The 20112-nt window shown below is 43.3% G+C and overlaps 1 protein-coding gene across 3 annotated transcripts in view; it reads left to right on the top strand.

Annotated features, from left to right (window-relative positions):
- The window catches only part of CPM (carboxypeptidase M), a gene marked incomplete at its 5' end in the record, with an annotated part of 84872 nt that overhangs the window by 26271 nt on the left and 38489 nt on the right, over positions 1 to 20112 (top strand). For all 3 annotated transcript variants that reach the window (XM_082850598.1, XM_082850597.1, XM_082850596.1), the window contains one exon: positions 16307 to 16404. In XM_082850598.1, coding sequence (XP_082706724.1) covers positions 16307 to 16404 — 98 coding nt within the window. The remainder of the gene's footprint in view (positions 1 to 16306; positions 16405 to 20112) is intronic.

Genomic DNA, 20112 nt, shown 5'->3' with positions numbered 1-20112 from the left:
CCTTCTGTCTGGACCCTGGCTTCCTTCACTTTCAAATGAAAGCCTTTTAGGTACAAACTCAGCAAGTAGGATGGCTGAGAGAAAAGGTCTTTATTCTCCTAAGTAGCTTATGAGGAAACGAGTAAATTAATTGCCATTATTCCCTGCCGCTAAAAGATGAGTTCTTATGGTGGCAATGAGGATAAGCAGGCCTCCAACAAACTGAGGTTTTTTGGGCAGCGGGGGTTGGGTTGGGGGGCTTCAAATGAATCTGAATTGACCTCATTGTAAAACACAGCTATGTGACACCTACAGGAACTTATAAGAAATAGAAAACACCAACTGGGAAGAAAGAACCAAAACACCAACACTGAACCAGAATGCCCCTGCAAACCATAAGAGAGAGCCCACCAACGGACAGAACACGTATAGTGCTAACTGTAATTATTGATCTTTTAAAATCAAGCATTGTTTAAAAGTCTCAAGTACTTGTTCGTACTTCAAGATGACATTCAGCTTGGCTGTTATTACTGAACCACTTTTCAAAAAGAGGATCTGACTGGGCTTCCCTGGTGGCGCAGTGGTTGAGAGTCCGCCTGCCGATGCAGGCGACACGGGTTCGTGCCCTTGTCCGGGAAGATCCCACATGCCGCGGAGCGGCTGGGCCCGTGAGCCGTGGCCGCTGAGCCCGCGCGTCCGGAGCCTGTGCTCCGCGACGGGAGAGGCCACAACAGTGAGAGGCCCGCGTACTGCAAAAAAAAAAAAAAAAAAAAAAAAAAAGAGGATCTGACTTTGTTTGACCTCTCCCCTAAGGGATCAAAAACAGAAGTACTCAGGACTTTCCTGGTGGTTCTGTGGTTACCAATCCCCCTGCCAAATAGAGACACAGATGTAGAGAACAAACGTATGGACACCAAGGGGGGAAAGTGGTGGAGCAGTGGGGGGGGGGGTGGGATGAATTGGGGGATTGGGATTGACATGTATACACTAATATGTATAAAATAGATAACTAATAAGAACCTGCTGTATAAAAAGTAAATAAATTAAATTTAAAAAGAAGACTAAAAAAAAAAAGAATCCTCCTGCCAATGCAGGGGACATGGGTTCGAGTCCTGGTCAGGGAAGACCCCACATGCCAGGGAGCAACTAAGCCCGTGCGCCGCAACTACTAAGCCTGTTCTCTAGAGCCCGCAAGCCACAAGTACTGGGCCTACGTGCCACAACTACTGAAACCTGTGCTCCGCAACACGAGTAGCCCCCGCTCGCTGCAACTAGAGAAAGCCTGTGTGCAGCAACAAAGACCCAATGCATAAATAAATAAATTTATTTTAAAAAAAAAGAAAAAACGGAAGTTCTCAGCTTTTTATAGTATGAGGCCTCTAGAGATTTTCACTTTGGGGATTTAAAAATGAGTTTCCTGTCTCTGTATGAAAGAAAGACTAGAAGGGAACATAAAGAAATTAGGGTGGTTGGAACATGTGAATTATGGCTAGTTTTTAAAACTCAATTTTCTAAAAGCTTCTTTTAATTTTATAGGTTAAAAATTAAAATTTTTTAGAGGAAGTGGAGCAGATGTATTGGCTTCTGACCTGGGCATAGAGTGGGAGGAACAGAGGAGGTGGTGTTGGAAGGAGGATGGAGGCAGAGGAATTGCCTGCCGTGTTCCTGTTTGGGTTGACGGGTGGTGATTAATGAGACAAGCGCTTTGCTTCTCTCTGAGTCACGACTAGTCTTGAAATCAAAAAGAAGAAGAAGAAGAAAGGAAAATGTTCTCCAACTCAGTTCATCTTCAGATTTTTCCTTTTCTCTCTTTTTTTTTTTTTGCGGTACGGGGGCCTCTCACTGTTGTGGCCTCTCCCGTTGAGGAGCACAGGTTCCGGACGTGCAGGCTCAGCGGCCATCGCTCACGGGCCCAGCCGCTCCGTGGCATGTGGGATCCTCCCGGACCAGGGCACGAACCCGTGTCCCCTGCATCGGCAGGCGGACTCCCAACCACTGCGCCACCAGGGAAGCCCTCCTTTTCTCTTTTCAGTTGAAAAAGGTCATGTCCCCAAGCAATCAGAAGAATTCCTGATTTAGAAATTGAAACCCCCAAACCTCCCATTGAGCTGTTCAGGAACAAATAAAATGGAACTGACCTCTCCATTTCTCAGGTATCTTTTCACAACATTAGTGCCATGGGGACACGTGTGTAAGCAAATGATATCCCATCTCCCCGTGATGACAGAAGAGTCTAACTGGAAGCCAGATATTTTCTTTGGATCTTAGCGCTCTCTTGTATGGAAATATCCCTAAGAAGGTCTGCATACCTTGGAATTGATCTAGAAATCTGGATCTTTTTCAGAGTCCACCCCAGATAGCTCTTGAGAGACTAGTCCAGTATTTCCAGGACCAGGGGTGACCCTGGCTCCAACTGGACTCCCTTATTTGGTCGTTTATCCAGCCATCCATTCCTTTTGCAAGCATTTATTGACCATCTACTGTGTATGTGCCGGGCACTACACTAGATGCTGCAAGCACAGAGATGCACAATACCTTGCCTACAGGAAAACCTGTGGTTTCAATGTTAGGAGAGGGGTTGCAGAAGCACTGTGGGAGAAGTTGAAAAGAGAGAGCAACTCAGGCTGGTAAAATATAGGATCAAGGAAGGAGAAGGGTAAGAAAGGTGATGGATGGGAGGGGGCGTTTGGTTGGAAAGGCAAGTGGAAGTTGGCTACTTAGAGCAGGTAAGGTAGACAGAGGACTACCCATGCAGGAGAAAGAGCGTGTATTTATAAGCGTCGAGGCCTTTTGGAATCGCACATGATTAAGAATGCCTAGGTGTATGGGATTGTGGTGGAAGGCTAGAGGCAGCAAGGGGATAGTCCATGAGAGGCTGGGGTGCCATGTTGAGGGGCTTGGGTTCTACCTTGATGTCATGGGAGAAAAAGGGACAGGTCCATCACAGGATAAGCAGTGAAGCCATGCCATCTGATTGACATTTGATTGCCATGACCACCCGGACCCACCAAATAATGGAAAGTTTACCAAACGTTGTTTTTCTTTTGGACTTTGTGTTTTCAAATGCTGAAAGTGATGTCAGAAAGCAAAAAGTTAGTGTTTTTCAGGGCAATCTAATCAGTTAGTGATTTACATTTGTTTCAGCTGACTTAATGCAAGGCTCAGGACTGTCATTCAGGGCATATTTGTTGAATGAATAAATGAGAAAGTGAAGGGTTAAGCCTTTGTACAGGATGGTAGCTAATGTCATGAAGGTGTACCTGATTTTAGCTCCTACAAGGATTTACAAACAAGATCTTCCACATGAAACCCTTAGAAAACTAGCTGAAAGGCAGACTGTTGTTTGTTTGGTTGTTTTATTGAGAAATAGTCGACCATAGTGTTTTCAGTGGCAAAGCTTGTGATGCCTTTTTATAGAAATATCCTACAAAAGGAGAAATCAGGGTGAGCCAGAGTAGCCTGGGGAAACTTCTTGGAACTGAATGCATTGGATATAAAAAGGCAGAAAATTCAGGGATGCATTTTAGGCTGAGGATGACACAAGTAAAGATGAGGCTGAGCCTGATGCTAGTGAGAGCACTTGTGTTAGCAGATGGTGGGCCATACGGGTGGAGGTCTGGGGTGGAGGACCCTGAACCCCGGGGGGAGGGATTTGGGTCAGATGTGCCAGTATTTACCAAGAAAAAGTAGTCCTGCGATGCGTCCATAACTTTGGAAAAGCTACAGTACCTCTTTATTGAACGCCTACTACACACGAGGCACCTTTAGGTGCCAAGAATATAGCAGTGAATAAAACAGGCAAACCCAACAAAATGGCAAACACACCGGCAGTGCTCGTGTGTGACGTTCTAGTTGAGGTGGCCATTACACAACGAAATGATTAAGCTTACAATCTCAAAGAGGGAAAAATGCATGAAGAAGAGTTCCACCGTATTAGGGAATGACCAGGCTATATCTGGTGATGGTGGTGGTGCAGCCAGGGGGTGGAGTGGGGAGGATGGCAAGTCACTGGTGAGGCTGGTGCAAGCGAGGGGGTCCTCGGTAACAGCCAGCCCTGCCCCCCAATGATAGCAGGATTTGCACCCTCCGCTGATCGAAGCTCCCTTGTCCAGGCCTGACCCATCAGTGTAAGAAGCCGGGAATGCTCGGTCTAAAGGAGCTGGCCATTGGGATCTACTGCTGGTGGACCCGTTGGAAAAGTGCAGATGGACATGTTTCCCAGGTCTAAGGCACGCAGGCTTGACACCTGTGCACAAGCTCTGGGACCGCTGAGTCCCACAGCCTCCTGCGGGACCGGGCTCACCCTCACACAGCAGGTGGCCGCACTTTGGACCCCCACACCGAGATCTCTGCAGTGGGAAATTCTAGTGCGGTAGACTTCGGCATGAAACACCTGCCTATCGGTCCTGGGATGCCTCCTGTGCCCACCTCCTCCCCATATCCAACTGGGCCCCGAAGCTCAGGGCCTCAGCTGGAATTTAGAAGAGGCAGCCCTGTCCCACGGCTGCTTCCAGGCAGAGCAGAGCGCTCACTCTCATCACCGTAGCTGCAGGACTCCCGGGATGCCCGATTCCTTTCTGCACCCCTGAACCCCTTCTTGACAAGTTCCTCCATTCATGAACAAGCTCAGGAATTCCTAGCCCACTACACGGGAAATGGCAGCGAAGCTTCTTGGGGTCATGTGGCTGACTTGGGGGGGTTGGGGATCATTGCATCTGTCCAAGTGGGTTCCCAGCTTTGCAACTACAGAATCAGACAGACTAGGCATTCACGTGGGCTGGCCAGACCGCTCAACTCAGTGCAGAAGCCACAGTGAATGCTGGACCATTTGCCATGACGGGAGGGCATGTGTGTGAATTTTGGGCCCCAGAGACAGGGTCTTTGGAGAGCAGAGGGGTTTCGTCCATGTCTCTCTGTTGCTGTTCCACCCACCCTACTTTTTCAGCCTAGTCAACTTAGCAGACAGATCTATGAACTACAGTCATCTCCAGATTCCACAACTTTGGGGCAAAGCCACTAAGGCTTGCCTGTAGTCTGTGTGTTTTTTTGTTTTATTTTTTGTTCTTAATTGACCTATTTTTCCATATATATATATATATATATATATATATATATATATATTTTTTTTTTTTTTGCAGTATGCGGGCCTCTCACTGTTGTGGTCTCTCCCATTGTGGAGCGCAGGCTCAGTGGCCACGGCTCACGGGCCCAGCCACTCCACGGCATGTGGGATCTTCCCTGACCGGGGCACGAACCCGTGTCCCCTGCATCGGCAGGCGGACTTTCAACCACTGCGCCACCAGGGAAGCCCCCATATTTTTTTAATTTAATTTAATTTATCTTTTTATACAGCAGGTTCTTATTAGTCATCCATTTTTTACACATCAGGGTGTACATGTCAATCCAAATCTCCCAATTCATCACACCACCACCACCACCACCCCACTCCTTTCCCCCCTTGGTGTCCATACATTTTTTCTCTACTTCTATGTCTCAATTTCTGCTCTGCAAACTGGTTCATCTGTACCATTTTCTAGGTTCCACATATACACGTTAATGTATGACATTTGTTTTTCTCTTTCTGATTTACTTCACTCTCTTTATGACAGTCTCTAGATGCATCCACGTCTCTACAAATGACCCAATTTCGTTCCTTTTTATGGCTGAGTAACATTCCATTGTATACATGTGCCACATCTTCTTTATCCATTCGTCTGTCGATGGGCATTTAGGTTGCTTCCATGACTTGGGTATTGTAAATAGTGCTGCAGTGAACATTGGGGTGCATGTGTCTTTTTGAATTATGGTTTCCTCTGTGTATATGCCCAGTAGTGGGATTGCTGGGTCATATGGTAATTCTATTTTTATTTTTTTAAGGAACCTCCATACTGTTCTCCATAGTGGCTGTATCAATTTACATTCCCACCAACAGTGCAAGAGGGTTTCCTTTTCTCCACACCCTCTCCTGCATTTGTTGTTTGTAGATTTTCTGATGATGCCCATTCTAACTGGTGTGAGGTGATACCTCATTGTATTTTTTTTTTTTTTTCGGCTGTGTTGGGTCTTCATTGCTGTGTGCAGGCTTTCTCTAGTTGCATCGAGGAGGGGCTACTCTTTGTTGCGGTGCGCAGGCTTCTCTGGCTTCTCTTGTTGCAGAGCACAGGCTCTAGGCACGCAGTCTTCAGTAGTTGTGGCATGTGGGCTTCAGTAGTTGTGGCTCGCGGGCTCTAGAGCGCAGGCTCAGTAGTTGTGGCACACGGGCTTAATTGCTCCGTGGCATGTGGGATCTTCCCGGACCAGGGATTGAACCTGTGTCCCCTGCATTGGCAGGCAGATTCTTATCCACTGCCACCAGGGAAGCCCCTCATTGTAGTTTTGATTTGCATTTCTCTAATAATTAGTGATGTTGAGCAGCTTTTCATGTGCTTCTTGGCCATCTGTATGTCTTCTTTGGAGAAATGTCTATTTAGGTCTTCTGCCCATTTTTGGATTGGGTTGTTTGTTTTTTTAATATTGAGCTGCATGAGCTGTTTATGTATTTTGGAGATTAATACTTTGTCCGATGATTCGTTTACAAATATTTTCTCCCATTCTGAGGGTTTTCTTTTCGTCTTGTTTATGGTTTCCTTTGCTGTGCAAAAGCTTTGAAGTTTCATTAGGTCCCATTTGTTTATTTTTGTTTTTATTTCCGTTACTCTAGGAGATGGATCAAAAAAGATCTTGCTGTGATTTATGTCAAAGAATGTTCTTCCTTTGTTTTCCTCTAAGAGTTTTATAGTGTCCAGTCTTACATTTAGGTCTCTAATCCGTTTTGAGTTTATTTTTGTGTATGGTTTAGGGAGTGTTCTAATTTCATTATTTTACATGTAGCTGTCCAGCTTTCCCAGCACCACTTATTGAAGAGACTGTATTTTCTCCATTGTACCTCCTCGCCTCCTTTGTCATAGATTGGTTGACCATAGGTGCATGGGTTTATCTCTGGACTTTCTATCCTGTTCCATTGATCTATATTTCTGTTTTTGTGCCAGTACCATATTGTGTTGATTACTGTAGCTTTGTAGTATAGTCTGAACTCAGGGAGTCTGATTCCTCCAGCTCTATTTTTTCTTTCAAGACCCTCAGGGTCTTTTGCGTCTGCCTACATATTTTAAGATTTTTTGTTGTTGTTCTGTAAAAAAAATGCCATTGGTAATTTGATAGGGATTGCATTGAATCTGTAGATTACTTTGGGTAGTATAGTCATTTTCACAACATTGATTCTTCCAATCCAAGAACATGGTCTATCTCTCCATGTGCTGGTATCATCTTTAATTTCTTTCATCAGTGTCTTATAGTTTTCTGCATACAGGTCTTTTGTCTCCCTAGGTAGGTTTATTTCTAGGTATTTTATTATTTTTGTTGTAGTGGTAAATGGGAGTGTTTCCTTAATTTCTCTTTCAGATTTTTCATCATTAATGTATAGGAATGCAAGGGATTTCTGTGCATTAATTTTGTATCCTGCAACTTTACCAAATTCATTGATTAGCTCTAGTAGTTTTCTGGTGGCATATTTAGGATTCCCTACGTATAGAATCATGTCATCTGCAAACAGTGACAGTTTTACTTCTTCTTTTCCTATTTGTATTCCTTTTATTTCTTTTTCTTTTCTGATTGCCATGGCTAAGACTTCCAAAACTATGTTGAATAATAGTGGTGAGAGTGGACATCCTTGTCCTGTTCCTGATCTTAGAGGAAATGCTTTCAGTTTTTCACCATTGAGAATGATGTTTTCTGTGGGTTTGTTATATATGGCCTTTATTATGTTGAAGTAGGTTCCCTCTGTGCCCACTTTCTGGAGAGTTTTTGTTATAAATGGGTGTTGAATTTTGTCAAAAGCTTTTTCTGCGTCTATTGAGATGATCATAGGGTTTTTATTCTTCAATTTGTTAATATGCTGTGTCACATTGATTTGCATATATTGAAGAATCCTTGCATCCCTGGAATAAACCCCACTTGGTCATGGTGTATGATCCTTTTAATGTATTGTTGGATTCTGTTTGCTAGTATTTTGTTGAGGATTTTTGCCTCTATATTCATCCGTGATATTGCTCTGTAATTTTCTTTTTTTGTAGTACCTTTGTCTGGTTTTGGTATCAGGGTGATGGTGGCCTCATAGAATGAGTTTGGGAGTGTTCCTTCCTCTGTGATTTTTTGGAAGAGGTTGAGAAGGATGGGTGTTAGCTCTTCTCTAAATGTTTGATATAATTCACCTGTGAAGCCATCTGGTGCTGGACTTTTGTTTGTTGGAAGATTTTTAATCACATTTTCAATTTCATTACTTGTGATTGGTCTGTTCATGTTTTCTATTTCTTCCTGGTTCTGTCTTGGAAAGTCATACCTTTCTAAGAATTTGTCCATTTCTTCCAGGTTGTCCATTTTATTGACATAGAATTGCTTGTAGTAATCTCTTTGGATGCTTTGTATTTCTGTGTTGTCTGTTGTTAACTTCTCCTTTTTCATTTCTAATTTTATTGATTTGAGTCCTCTACTTCTTTTTCTTGATGAGTGTGGCTAATAGTTTATCAGTTTTGTTTATCTTCTCAAAGAACCAGCTTTTAGTTTTATTGATCTTTGCTATTGTTTTCTTTGATTCTATTTCATTTATTTCTGCTCTGATCTTGACGATTTCTTTCCTTCTGCTAACTTTGGGTTTTGTTTGTTCTTCTTTCTCCAGTTCCTTTAGGTGTAATATTGGATTGTTTATTTGAGATTCTTCCTGTTTCTTGAGGTAGGCTTGTATAGCTATAAACTTCCCTCTTAGAACTGCTTTTGCTGCATCCCATAGGTTTTGGATCATCGTGTTTTCATTGTCATTTGTCTCTAGGTATTTTTTGATTTCTGCTTTGATTTCTTCAGTGATCTCTTGGTTATTTAGTAATGTATTGTTTAGCCTCCATGTGTTTTTGTTTTTTATGTTTTTTTCCCTGTAATTGATTTCTAATCTCATAGTATTGTGGTCAGAAAAGATGCTTGATATGATTTCAATTTTCTTAAATTTACTGAGGCTTGATTTGTGACCCAAGATATGATCTATCTTGGAGAATGTTCTGTGTGCATTTGAGAAGAAAGTATAATCTGCTGGTGTTGGATGGAATGTTCTATAAATATCAATTAAATCTGTCTGGTCTATTGTGTCATTTAAGCCTTGTGTTTCCTTATTAATGTTCTCTGTGGATGATCTGTCCATTGGTGTAAGTGAGGTGTTAAAGTCCCCCACTATTATTTTGTTACTGTCGATTTCCTCTTTTATAACTGGTAGCAGTTGCCTTATGTATTGAGGTGCTCCTATGTTGGGGGCATATATATTTATATTGTTATATTTATGCAATTTAAATTGCATATATACTTATATGTTAGATTGTTGATCCCTTGATCATTATGTAGTGTCCTTCCTTGTCTCTTGTAACATTCTTTATTTTAAAGTCTATTTTATCTGATATGAGTATTGCTACTCCAGCTTTCTTTTGATTTCCATTTGCATGGAATATCTTTTTCCATCCCCTCACTTTCAGTCTGTATGTGTCCCTAGGTCTGAAGTGGGTCTCTTGTAGACAGCATATAGATGGGTCTTGTTTTTGTATCCATTCAGCAAGCCTGTGTCTTTTGGTTGGAGCATTTAATCCATTCATGTTTAAGGTAATTATCGATACATATATTCCTATGACCATTTTCTTAATTGTTTTGGGTTTGTTTTTGTACCTCCTTTTCTTCTCGTGTTTCCCACTTAGAGAAGTTCCTTTAGCATTTGTTGTCGAGCTGGTTTGGTGGTGCTGAATTCTCTTAGCTTTTGCTTGTTTGTAAAGTTTTTGATTTCTCCATTGAATCTGAATGAGATCCTTGCTGGGTAGAGTAATCTTGGTTGTACCTTCTTCCTTTCATCACTTTAAGTATATCATGCCACTCCCTCTTGGCTTGTAGAGTTTCTGCTGAGAAATCAGCTGTTAACCTTAAGGGAGTTCCCTTGTATGTTATTTGTCGTCTTTCTGTGGCTGCTTTCAATAATTTTTCTTTGTCTTTAATTTTTGCCAGTTTGATTACTATGTGTCTCGGTGTGTTTCTCCTTGGGTTTATCCTGTTTGGGACTCTCTGCACTTCCTGCCCTTGGGTGGCTATTTCCTTTCCCATGTTAGGGAAGTTTTTGACTGTAATCTCTTCAAATATTTTCTTGGGTCCTTTTTCTCTCTCTTTTCCTTCTGGGACCCCTATAACGTGAATGTTGTTGCGTTTAATATTGTTCCCGAGGTCTCTTAGACTGTCTTCATTTCTTTTCATTCTTTTTTCTTTATTCTGTTCTGCAGCAGTGAATTCCACCATTCTGTCTTCCAGGTCACTTATCCGTTCTTCTGCCTCAGTTATTCTGCTATTGATTCCTTCTAGTGTTTTTTTTTCATTTCAGTTATTGTATTGTTCATCTCTGTTTGTTTGTTCTTTAATTCTTCTAGATCTTTGTTAAACATTTCTTGCATCTTCTCGATCTTTGCCTCCATTCTTTTTCCGAGGTGCTGGATCATCTTCACTGTCATTATTCTGAATTCTTTTTCTGGAAGATTGCCTATCTCCACTTCATTTAGTTGTTTTTCTGGGGTTTTATCTTTTTCCTTTATCTGGTCCATAGCCCTCTGCCTTTTCATCTTGTCTGTCTTTCAGTGAATGTAGTTTTTGTTCCACACAGGCTGCAGGATTGTAGTTCTTGCTTCTGCTGTCTGCCCTCTGGTGGATGAGGCTATCTAAGAGGCTTGTGCAAGCTTCCTGATGGGCGGGACTGCCTTTCCTGTAGTTTTTGAATAGAGAGCAGTTCAGGGACAAACTGGTACATCAGTTGGCAAACCAATTTGAGATTTGCATACCAAAGGGAGCAGATGATAGCTTTAACTTCTCAAACCATCCTCATAGGATCCTGTCAACCTCCTCCTTCCTTTTCCAATTTTCCCAAGGGGAGACAGAAAAAATCTCAACACCAGAAATGGGACATAGCCAGCTTGGGACACAGGTTCACATTTCTCTGATATTTTCCATCTCTTAGGTGACTGAAGCAGTGCTGCATAGTGGTTAAGAACAGAGCTGGCTCTGAATAGACTGTCCTGCACCATGCCTTGTTACTTTGGTTCTCAAACTTTAGCGTGCGTGAAGATCCCCTGGAGAGCTTGTTAAGACACAAACTGCTGGTTCTCCCCCTGAGAGTCTCTGACTCAGCACCTAGGGGTGGAGCCTGAGAATGTGCATTTCTAACAAGTTCCCAGGTGACACTGATGATGGTGGTCCTGGGACTACACGTTGAGAACCATGGCCTTATGAGCTTCCCTAAGATGGCATCCACCTGTGTGAAAGGATAATCTTTGTGCCTACCACTGTGGTTTCAGGGCTAAGTGAATATATGTAAAATGTCTGAGCTGTGAGTTATACTACTGTGCAAGCACAGCCAAACTGGAGACTTTTGTCCCTGTTTTGTTTGCGTCTGTTTTGTTTTTGTCGTGAGCCACTTAGCAGGAACCTCTTCCTCCACCTCCAAGCCCAAGGACACATGACTTTGGAGACTGAGTGTTTAACCTGACTGCAGTCATTGCAATTTTTCAGCTCTTCTGGGACATTATTTGAAATAGGGCTTTGCGTGCTGTGTTCAGCTCTTTGTGTGTGTGGTAATGGGAGCATACCTAAGTGAGACTGAAGTTTTGGTGTCAGATCATTGGCTTCTTTTTAGAGAAGGCAGGAGGAATTCGCCAGCCTTACATCAGCCTTGCCAATGGAGTTGTTATTCCCACTATGTACGAGGTCACAAACTCATGCATTGAGAAAGCTCTCCCAAGGTTTGACTTAGGTCCAAGGGTAATTGTAAGGACACAAAGAGAAATATGGAAGTCTAGGAAACAACTGATCCATCTCCCTGGAGATCAGAGCCTGGTGGGTGGGATAATGAATACAACCAGCCTCATCGACACTGCAGCTCTGCTCCTGGGACCGGGCCACCCACGCAGCGTCTCCGCTTCTCTCTGGGCATGTCCCGCTGAAACTCTGGGAGTAGAGAGAGTCTGATGGGGTCGTTATGCCAACACTCAGTATGGACCGTCCCTGTAGGGTAGCCCTCGATTCGGGTGTCTTGCTCTGGCTCAATCGTCAAAGCCAGGTAGCAGCCTGGAACTTGCTCCAGGCGCAAATTATGGCAGCGCCATGCTGAAAGAACTGCCGGGGAACTTTCCACCCAGGGTGGGGTTGGCCCTGGACTACCTAGTACTTTCAGGGAGATTGAGGCAGCCTGGCGTCATCAGAAGAACACAGATATTGGAATCAAGCAGACCTGAGTTTGAACCCTGGTTCTTCCACTTAAATCAATGAATTGTGGATATCACCCACCACACAGAGGTATTGTAAAGATCAAGTATTATAAAGTGCGCAGCGTAGTGCCCGGCACGGTCTCTGAACTTAATAAATGATAAGATTTGGTATTTTACTTTTTGAAAACTGGAAAGACGGAAAAGTGAGGGAAAAAAAAAAGTACTTGGCTTTATCATCCTATCACTTAGCCCCTTATTACTGACAACGTGCAGTTTTCAGTTCTTGTAGGGACTCACCCATTATTTCATTTAAGGCTTTATATGCTTTGGATCTGTTTTCTTCCATGGTATTTTTTTACTGAACAGTCTGTTTTATACGGTTGTAGTTAAATAATTATGCATTCTGATTTCTTTCACATGATAAAGTAGTTTTACATTATAAATTCCGTCCGTAATTTGAGTGGACATGCTGTAATTTACATAAAATTACTTAGAGTTGGACACCTAACGATGGAACATTGGTTGAATAAATGGTGCTGCATTTGTGTAATAAAATACTAAGCAGCCATTTATAAAGAATGTAGTCAAAGTCTATTTGTTAATATAGAAACATGTTCGTGATTATATGGAAAATGAGATGATTTTGCCTCAAGATCCACTGCCTCCCAAATCTATCTGGATATTCACTGCCTCAAGATCAGCAGCTTTCAAACTTCAATGGGCCTCAGAATCACCAAGGGAGCCTGTTAAGTGCAGGTTTGGGGCCCTCCCCCTAGACTTTGATTTAGGAGATGGGGATCAGGGATTGGTGCTTTTCCAAGGATCCCGGCAATTCTGATGTGGGAATGACACTCCCCCCATTTCTACCTGTTGAAGCTGTACTGCATTTACCAAGCTTCTCCTTCTACTTTCTCCTGAATGCCTAGAGCATTGTTTCCTTGCCTCGTGGATCTTTGTGAAGCCTTCTGAATTGTAAGACTTTTCCTGGTCCTACAAGCAAACTCAGTTGGGCACCATGTCACATCCCTGGGCTTTGTGTCAAGCTCTGAGTGGGTTCCTGGATATAGATACTGAAATCCTGGCATCCAGGTTTTGTTTACTTTGTAGTGAAGAGAAAGTGGCCGAGCATTTCAGAACTCTTGAGCACACCTGGTATTAGCAGGAACTTTGAGGAATAAAGGCAGCCTGTCCAACCTTGGCAGAAAAAAATCTTATTTAGATTACCCTCACCTTGGCAATCAAGCTGTGAAAAGTCAATAGTTTGTCCTTTGTGCATTTACTCTGGTCTAAGCCAGAGATCGGTGTTCGTTGCAGAGGCTGGTTAAAAAACTTCAAGAGGCTTGTCATTCCTGGTGAATATCTCCAGGATTTCATTCTCAGACTTCGTGCCATGGAGGTTATTCAAGGGAAGTTTCTCATCTTGCGGTTTACTTAGGGGCCATTCGAGCCAAAATTGAGATTGAGTTACCACCCAAGTTCTTCTTCACTTAGGTTTTATTTTGATTTCCCTCCTTCCTTAAACCAAATAATATTGGATACCCATGTCGAGTCAGGTTTTTCTTGTCTTACACTATCCTTTATATTACAGGTCAGCTGTTGCAAATGCAGAGTTAGAAATATAACAACTAGTAAACATTATGTTGAGATGATGCTGAATTTTTTCCCTTGTCTGTGAGGGAACTAGGCCATAGTCTGTACAAATCTGTGGTTATTCTAGGTTTAAAAGCATTAATAGCTACAGAAAAGAATTCCCCAGAAGGAAACTAAAGAGCCAGGATTAATAGAAAAAAAGCTCAGAAAAACCTCTCCCTTGCTTCACGAGAAGATATTAACTTGGTAGATTTGAAGCCCTAGATGACCTGAGAATTGGTACTATTGGGGGATGAAAGGTTCTGGTCGGTGCAGCGGTTCTGGCAGGAAATCACTGGATGGATTGTACTTGTCCACGTGACTCACTCGGAGTCATTCTTCAGAACTCGGTTTAGAAGGCAGCTCTAAACCCCTGCATCTGTAAAGCTTTATGTGATCCCACTCCTTGGAAAAAGTTCCTCGTTTATTCTACAGCCACAGCAGTACCTTATACACACTCTAAGGTCGTATATGTCACAGGCTAGTGAAATGATGTTTGCACGCTGCTGTTCTCCACTAGACCAGAAACTCACTGGGCGTAGAGTGTGACTTATTTGTACGGTCTAATCACCTGGTTAAATGCCTGGATATAGTGGTACTAAATAAATGGATGTGTAAATGAATGATGTGAGCGTGCTGCACTGAACAGGTGGCACCAATCAGATAGACTGCCTTTTGGGGGTGTTTTCTGACAATTTCTGCAGTTACTAAATTTAAAGCATCACCCTGTCAAGACGAATTTCCCTATAATTGTTAGAATAAATTAAGAATAAATGGTGAGGGCTTCCCTGGTGACGCAGTGGTTGAGAATCCACCTGCCAATGCAGGGGACACAGGTTCGAGCCCTGGTCCAGGCAGATCCCACATGCCACAGAACAACTAAGCCCATGCGTCACAACTACTGAGCCCACGTGCCACAACTGCTGAGGCCTGTGCGCACAGAGCCTGTGCTTTGCAGTGGGAGGGGCCACCACAGTGAGAGACCCGTGCGCCGCAGCGAGGGGTAGCCCCCACTCACTGCAGCTGGGAAAAAGCTCGCGTGCGGCGGCCAAAACCCAACACAACCAAAAATAAAATAAATTTATTTTAAAAACCCAACAAAAACCTTTCTAAAAAAACAATAAATGATGAAAAAGACAAGTCCAGTATCTGCTTCTCCCTGGATTCCTTATGGCAACTGGGTATTCCCCAGCCCATTGGACGCCCCCCCCCCCACCCCAGGTTGAAGGAGCTACACCTGAAATTCTGCAGAAATCCGCTCAACGTTAGCCCACGAGCTGCTGTTAAACTCCTTTCCTGGGTACTTGAATTCCACAGAAGGCTTAGCTGTCACAGATATGTGAACTTTGTATCTAGGTGCTAGATATCAAATAGTTACCCAATCTCTAATTTTAAAGTGTTTGTATTAAAAGAGCCAGATGATTTTAGAATCGAAAGAAACCTCTTCATTTTAGAGATTAGGACACCAACCTTCTTGAGAGACAGGCAATTTTCGTTCGTGGCAGAAGCCCTAGAGTTGAGTCACATAGGCCAGGATTCAGGTCTTGGCTGTGGGGCTCAAATCACAGCCTCTTACTGGCTGTGTGATCATAAGCAGTTTATTTAATATTTTTTGAAGGTCAGTGTTTTCACTTGTAAAGTCCGGTTAAAGATCCATCTCCCTGGGTCAGGACAAGGGATTGCCTCAGGTAACGTGAACCAGAGATGCAATGGTAACATCTGCCCAGAGCAGATGTTCAACAATCTTGAGTCTCTGTCCTCCCTTGCCCAAATCACACCATTTATGGCAGAGTTAGGACTTAGAAGTTTCCCTTGAGGCATTGTTAGGATGGCTTGTGCTTCCCGGCTTACGTGGCAGGACTCATGCCCATCAAGGACACTCATTGCTGGGGGGCTGTGTTACATGAGCGTTTGAATATGAGAAGACTCAGGATTTACTGTAAAAACAGTCTCCCTTCTGAGTCACATATTTTCTTGGTGTTGCTTTCTTCACGTTCCTTGCACTGAGTTACGGCACCCTCCCTATCGACTATCAGTAATAATTTTGTGTAATTGTGTGAACTAGCAAGATCGCTTCTATAAAGCACCAGAAACTCAGAGCAAACTATAGAAACCTTTTGGAAAAATAAGATCTACATAGCCTAATAAGTCTTCGATTTAAAAAAGTCACATTCTAGAATAAGAACTTAAATATTTGTGCTAAATTGAAAGGGTTTTGGAAGCTAAAAGTGTTTTAAGCAAGGAAGCGTTAGTTACATGAACTGAGGTGGTTGTGAAACATTTGTCAGGTGGGAGAAGCAGCGTCATTTGTTCACTGTTCTCATTCTCCCAGAGTTCCTTTGTCACTTCAAAAGACAACTCATTTTTCTATACTCTTCTTCCCTGTAAAGGCAGAAACCTGTGGGTTCTTATTGTGGGACGCTTTCCAAATGAACACAGAATCGGGATTCCAGAATTCAAATACGTGGCAAATATGCATGGAGATGAGGTATGTATATGGCTTGAATATCTGACATGTCACCAGAGAAGCTTCCCCTTGGTCTCTTGTGCTCTGTCTAAATGCAAAGGAAGCAGCAGACACTGTAGCAAAGAATCTGGAAAGGTCTTCTGGTGAGGCCTTCTGAGAGGATTGAAGGAACCAGGTTCCAAAAACCAGCACAGCCATCTGGTTGTTTACCCAGTGCCCTGTGCAGGTAACTGGAACTTTTTTTGTTTGGGGTCTGGAAGAACAACAGTGCCCCAGCTCTGGACTGCCGGCAAGTCCCCGAACTCCTGCCTGTGTTGGTTTTCCCCATCTCCTGCTCAGCATCGAGGGGACCCAGCAGAGGAGCAATATTCTATTTGAACTAAAACAGTCAGATCCCAACTAGCTATCCAGACTCCTAGGAGCTGGCTTTTTGAATGCTTTTGTCGCTTTCTCTTAATCTGACACTTAGCGTTTCCAATGCTTAAGTTTAGAGCAGCGGTCCCCAACCTTTCTGGCACCAGGGACCGGTTTCATGGAAGACAGTTATTCCATAGACCGGAACAAGGTGGAGAATGGTTTCGGGATGATTCAAGCGCATTACATTTATTGTGCACTTTATTTCTATTATTATTACATTGTAATATATAATGAAATAATTACGCAACTCACCATAATGCTGACAGGAGGTGGAGCTCAGGCAGTAATGCGAGCGATGGGGAGCGGCTGTAAATACAGATGAAGCTTTGCTCGCTTGCCCGCCGCTCACCTCCTGCTGTGCGGCCCGGCTCCTAAAAGGCTGCGGACCGGTGCCAGTCCTCGGCCCAGGGTTGGGGGACCCCTGGTGTAGACCATCAAGCTTAGGGCTCTGTCATCCCCATCATTCAACAAACCCTTAAATTCCATCATGATGTCTTGCCTCTTTTCCAACTTACTGGGGATCAACTCTCTTTTTATTTTGTTTTGTTTATGTTATTTATTTTATATTTTGCAAAATACCCTTTACCACACCTGCCTGCCCAGCCATTCTTGCCAGGCATTTGAAGATGCTCCTCTCCATTTCTCACCTTTCTTCCTCAGAGTATTTTGAGAATATGACAACTGCAGGGTCTTCTGTTCCCCAGAACCCCACACAACTGGGCAATACAATGGGAGGGAAAGATAGTGCCCAGTCTTGACAGTAAAGAAAATTGACGTAGGAATATCAAACACACTTAACTTTAAGGAATGTCAAAGAACAGGAATATTCCTATAAGTATAACCTGCTGACTTGCTACGACACTTCCAGGTCTGCAGTAGCGTGGGTGGCATGCACTGCTCGAACGCTGGGCTTCCTGTCCCGGCTTAACCCTCCGCAACCCCAAGCTCTCTAGGAACAGGCTCCACCCCGCATGACACACACACATTCTGCCCTTCCTAGGCACGCTGCTCAACCCGCCCTGGTCCTGCCGAGCCAGGGGACTTCTTGTCACTGGAGCTCAGATGCAAACACTTGCCTTTGAGAGAGTGGTTGGTCTTTGAACCTGATTTAGGGGTGGATGGAAATTACTTTTTTAAGCATAATGGGCTTTGCTCGAAAAGGCTTGATATTGCTGGGAGTCTGACCATAGTTGTTTTTAAACAAAACAACTATTCATGACAGACAGCAGCCCAGACTTCCTTTCTCTTTTGCTATCTAGTCAATTGATCGAGGTCCTGTGGGATCCATTTTTAATGAGACGCTGACTCCAGTAGTTTATTTATTGAATTCCTGGCATTTCAGAGGTTGCAGCCTGGTGCTTAGAAGTTAATCCTCTCAGTTGAAACTTCCAAAGAAAAGCAAGGGTCCTTCCTCTCACTCACCCCTGAATTCACTTGTACTTTCCCAAATTTCTGACATCTTGCCTTCCATGTAGTTAATGTATCCCATCAAATCGGGCTCTGTCATTCACTGTGATTCTTTGAGGAATGCTAAGGACTGAGGTGACTCAGAGGGAAAAGTCCCAGTGTGTTTCGGGTGTGGGAACCTGAAGTCCTGCTATCCCCTGTGTGTCCCAGCTGGTAGCAGTATCTGGCGGCTCTGGGGGCCATTGAGAAACTTATTATCCTGAATTTAGATCTTGTATGTTCTGTCCTCCTGGAGCCACTAGGAGCTGGGGAAAGTGATGGCGTAACCCAGGAGCCAAAGGGTCACTTGGATTAGAAGGTTTAATCACCCTACTCATCCTTCTTCTCTTAGACCTTTTGGAATTGAAAGAGCATTTTCAAGAACCCACTATTAGAAAGCAACATAGATAACATTTGGGGGCAGTAGTTCTTAACCTTCTTTGGTTGGATTCCTTGCTATTCTGGCACAAACTCTGAATGCTGATCTCAGGGTCCATGGATCTTCTAGGAGTTTGTGGATCTCACGTGGAGAAACCCAGCAGGGGTCATATGTGTACCGAGTAGTGTGGTGGACAGAATTGACCACGATATTTTTTAAATGTTTCCTCTTTTCCTTGGACCCCACCTCAGCACCATCAGGAAGACCCAGTTATGTTGATCACACGCACCATTTTCCCCCCATGAATTTTCACCTACTTCGTGATGCCTTCTTTTAGAATTGGGTCTTTATTAAATTAAAAATAACCTGTTATTATTACAAAATCAACATACGTACATCTTAGAAGAAATACAAACAAAAAGAAAACATTGTATACTGACCTTCTACAAATTAGGACTGTCGATTCCTTATCATTTATCCTTCCAGATATTTTTGTGTGTGCAGTTGCACCAAATGAGCAATGCTAATTTGCTCTTTGTAACATTTTTCAGTTAATACAAGCTACCCTTTCATGTCAGTAAATGTTTATCCTATCTTTACCTTATATCCCATGTTCTAGTTTCTCCAGTTGTCCTCAAAATGTCCCCCAAAGTGTCCATTCAAAATTCTGTCCAAGATTATGCATCATATGTGGTTGACATATCCCTTGAATCTCCTTTAATCTAGCATATAAAGAATCTTTTCATGACGCTAGACTTAAGCGAGGACGTTGATCCACTGTGTGTCCTGCAGAACGTCCCTCAGATTGGATTGTTTCCTTCCTTATGATATCATCGATTTTGTGCCTCTCATCCCTCTATTTACTTCAAACTGGAAGTTAAATCTAAAGGTTTGCGGGATTCAGGTGAAACATTTTTGGCTACTGTGTATCTTCGGAATCGCGAAGGTGGGTGACTTTGGCTGGTGCCGAAGGTCCAGGCTAATTAGCCTGGCTACATCCGGAATGCATGAAGCACACTGAGGGGAGCAAAATCTACTTGAAACAGCCCATTTTCAGGTGAGAATTGTTACAAGAGAATGAAGTCAAACCTCCTCTGGTTTTGTATGCTATTCCTCTTGTTCTCAGTCACCTTGTCATGAGCTCATGTCCTCACGATGCTGCATCGATCAGGCTGGCAAGTTCCCCTCCATACAGTACTCGCCGACGAGAAAAGAGTAACAGTAACCAACACTTTCTGAGCATGGGCTACGCTAAGTGCTTTGTGGGCGGCCTTTCTTTTGCTCACTTCTGCAGAAGGCATGTTTGTTAGTGTGTTGACCAGGAAGGGAATGCAGGTTTCTGTTGGTCCTCTGGGCTGGCATCAGAGCCTGAGCAGTGAGCCTTTCCCAGCTATGGCTCTGCCTCCTTGACCCCCTCCACTGCCTTTGGAACGTTCTGTTTTTACTGTTTTCCTTTTTACATATAGATCTGTGATCTATCTCAAATT

The sequence above is a fragment of the Leucopleurus acutus genome (genome assembly GCF_964270905.1).
Source record: "Leucopleurus acutus genome assembly, chromosome: 11".
In the NCBI taxonomy this organism is placed as follows: Eukaryota; Metazoa; Chordata; class Mammalia; order Artiodactyla; family Delphinidae; genus Leucopleurus; species Leucopleurus acutus.
This window is presented reverse-complemented; position numbering and strand designations above follow the sequence as displayed.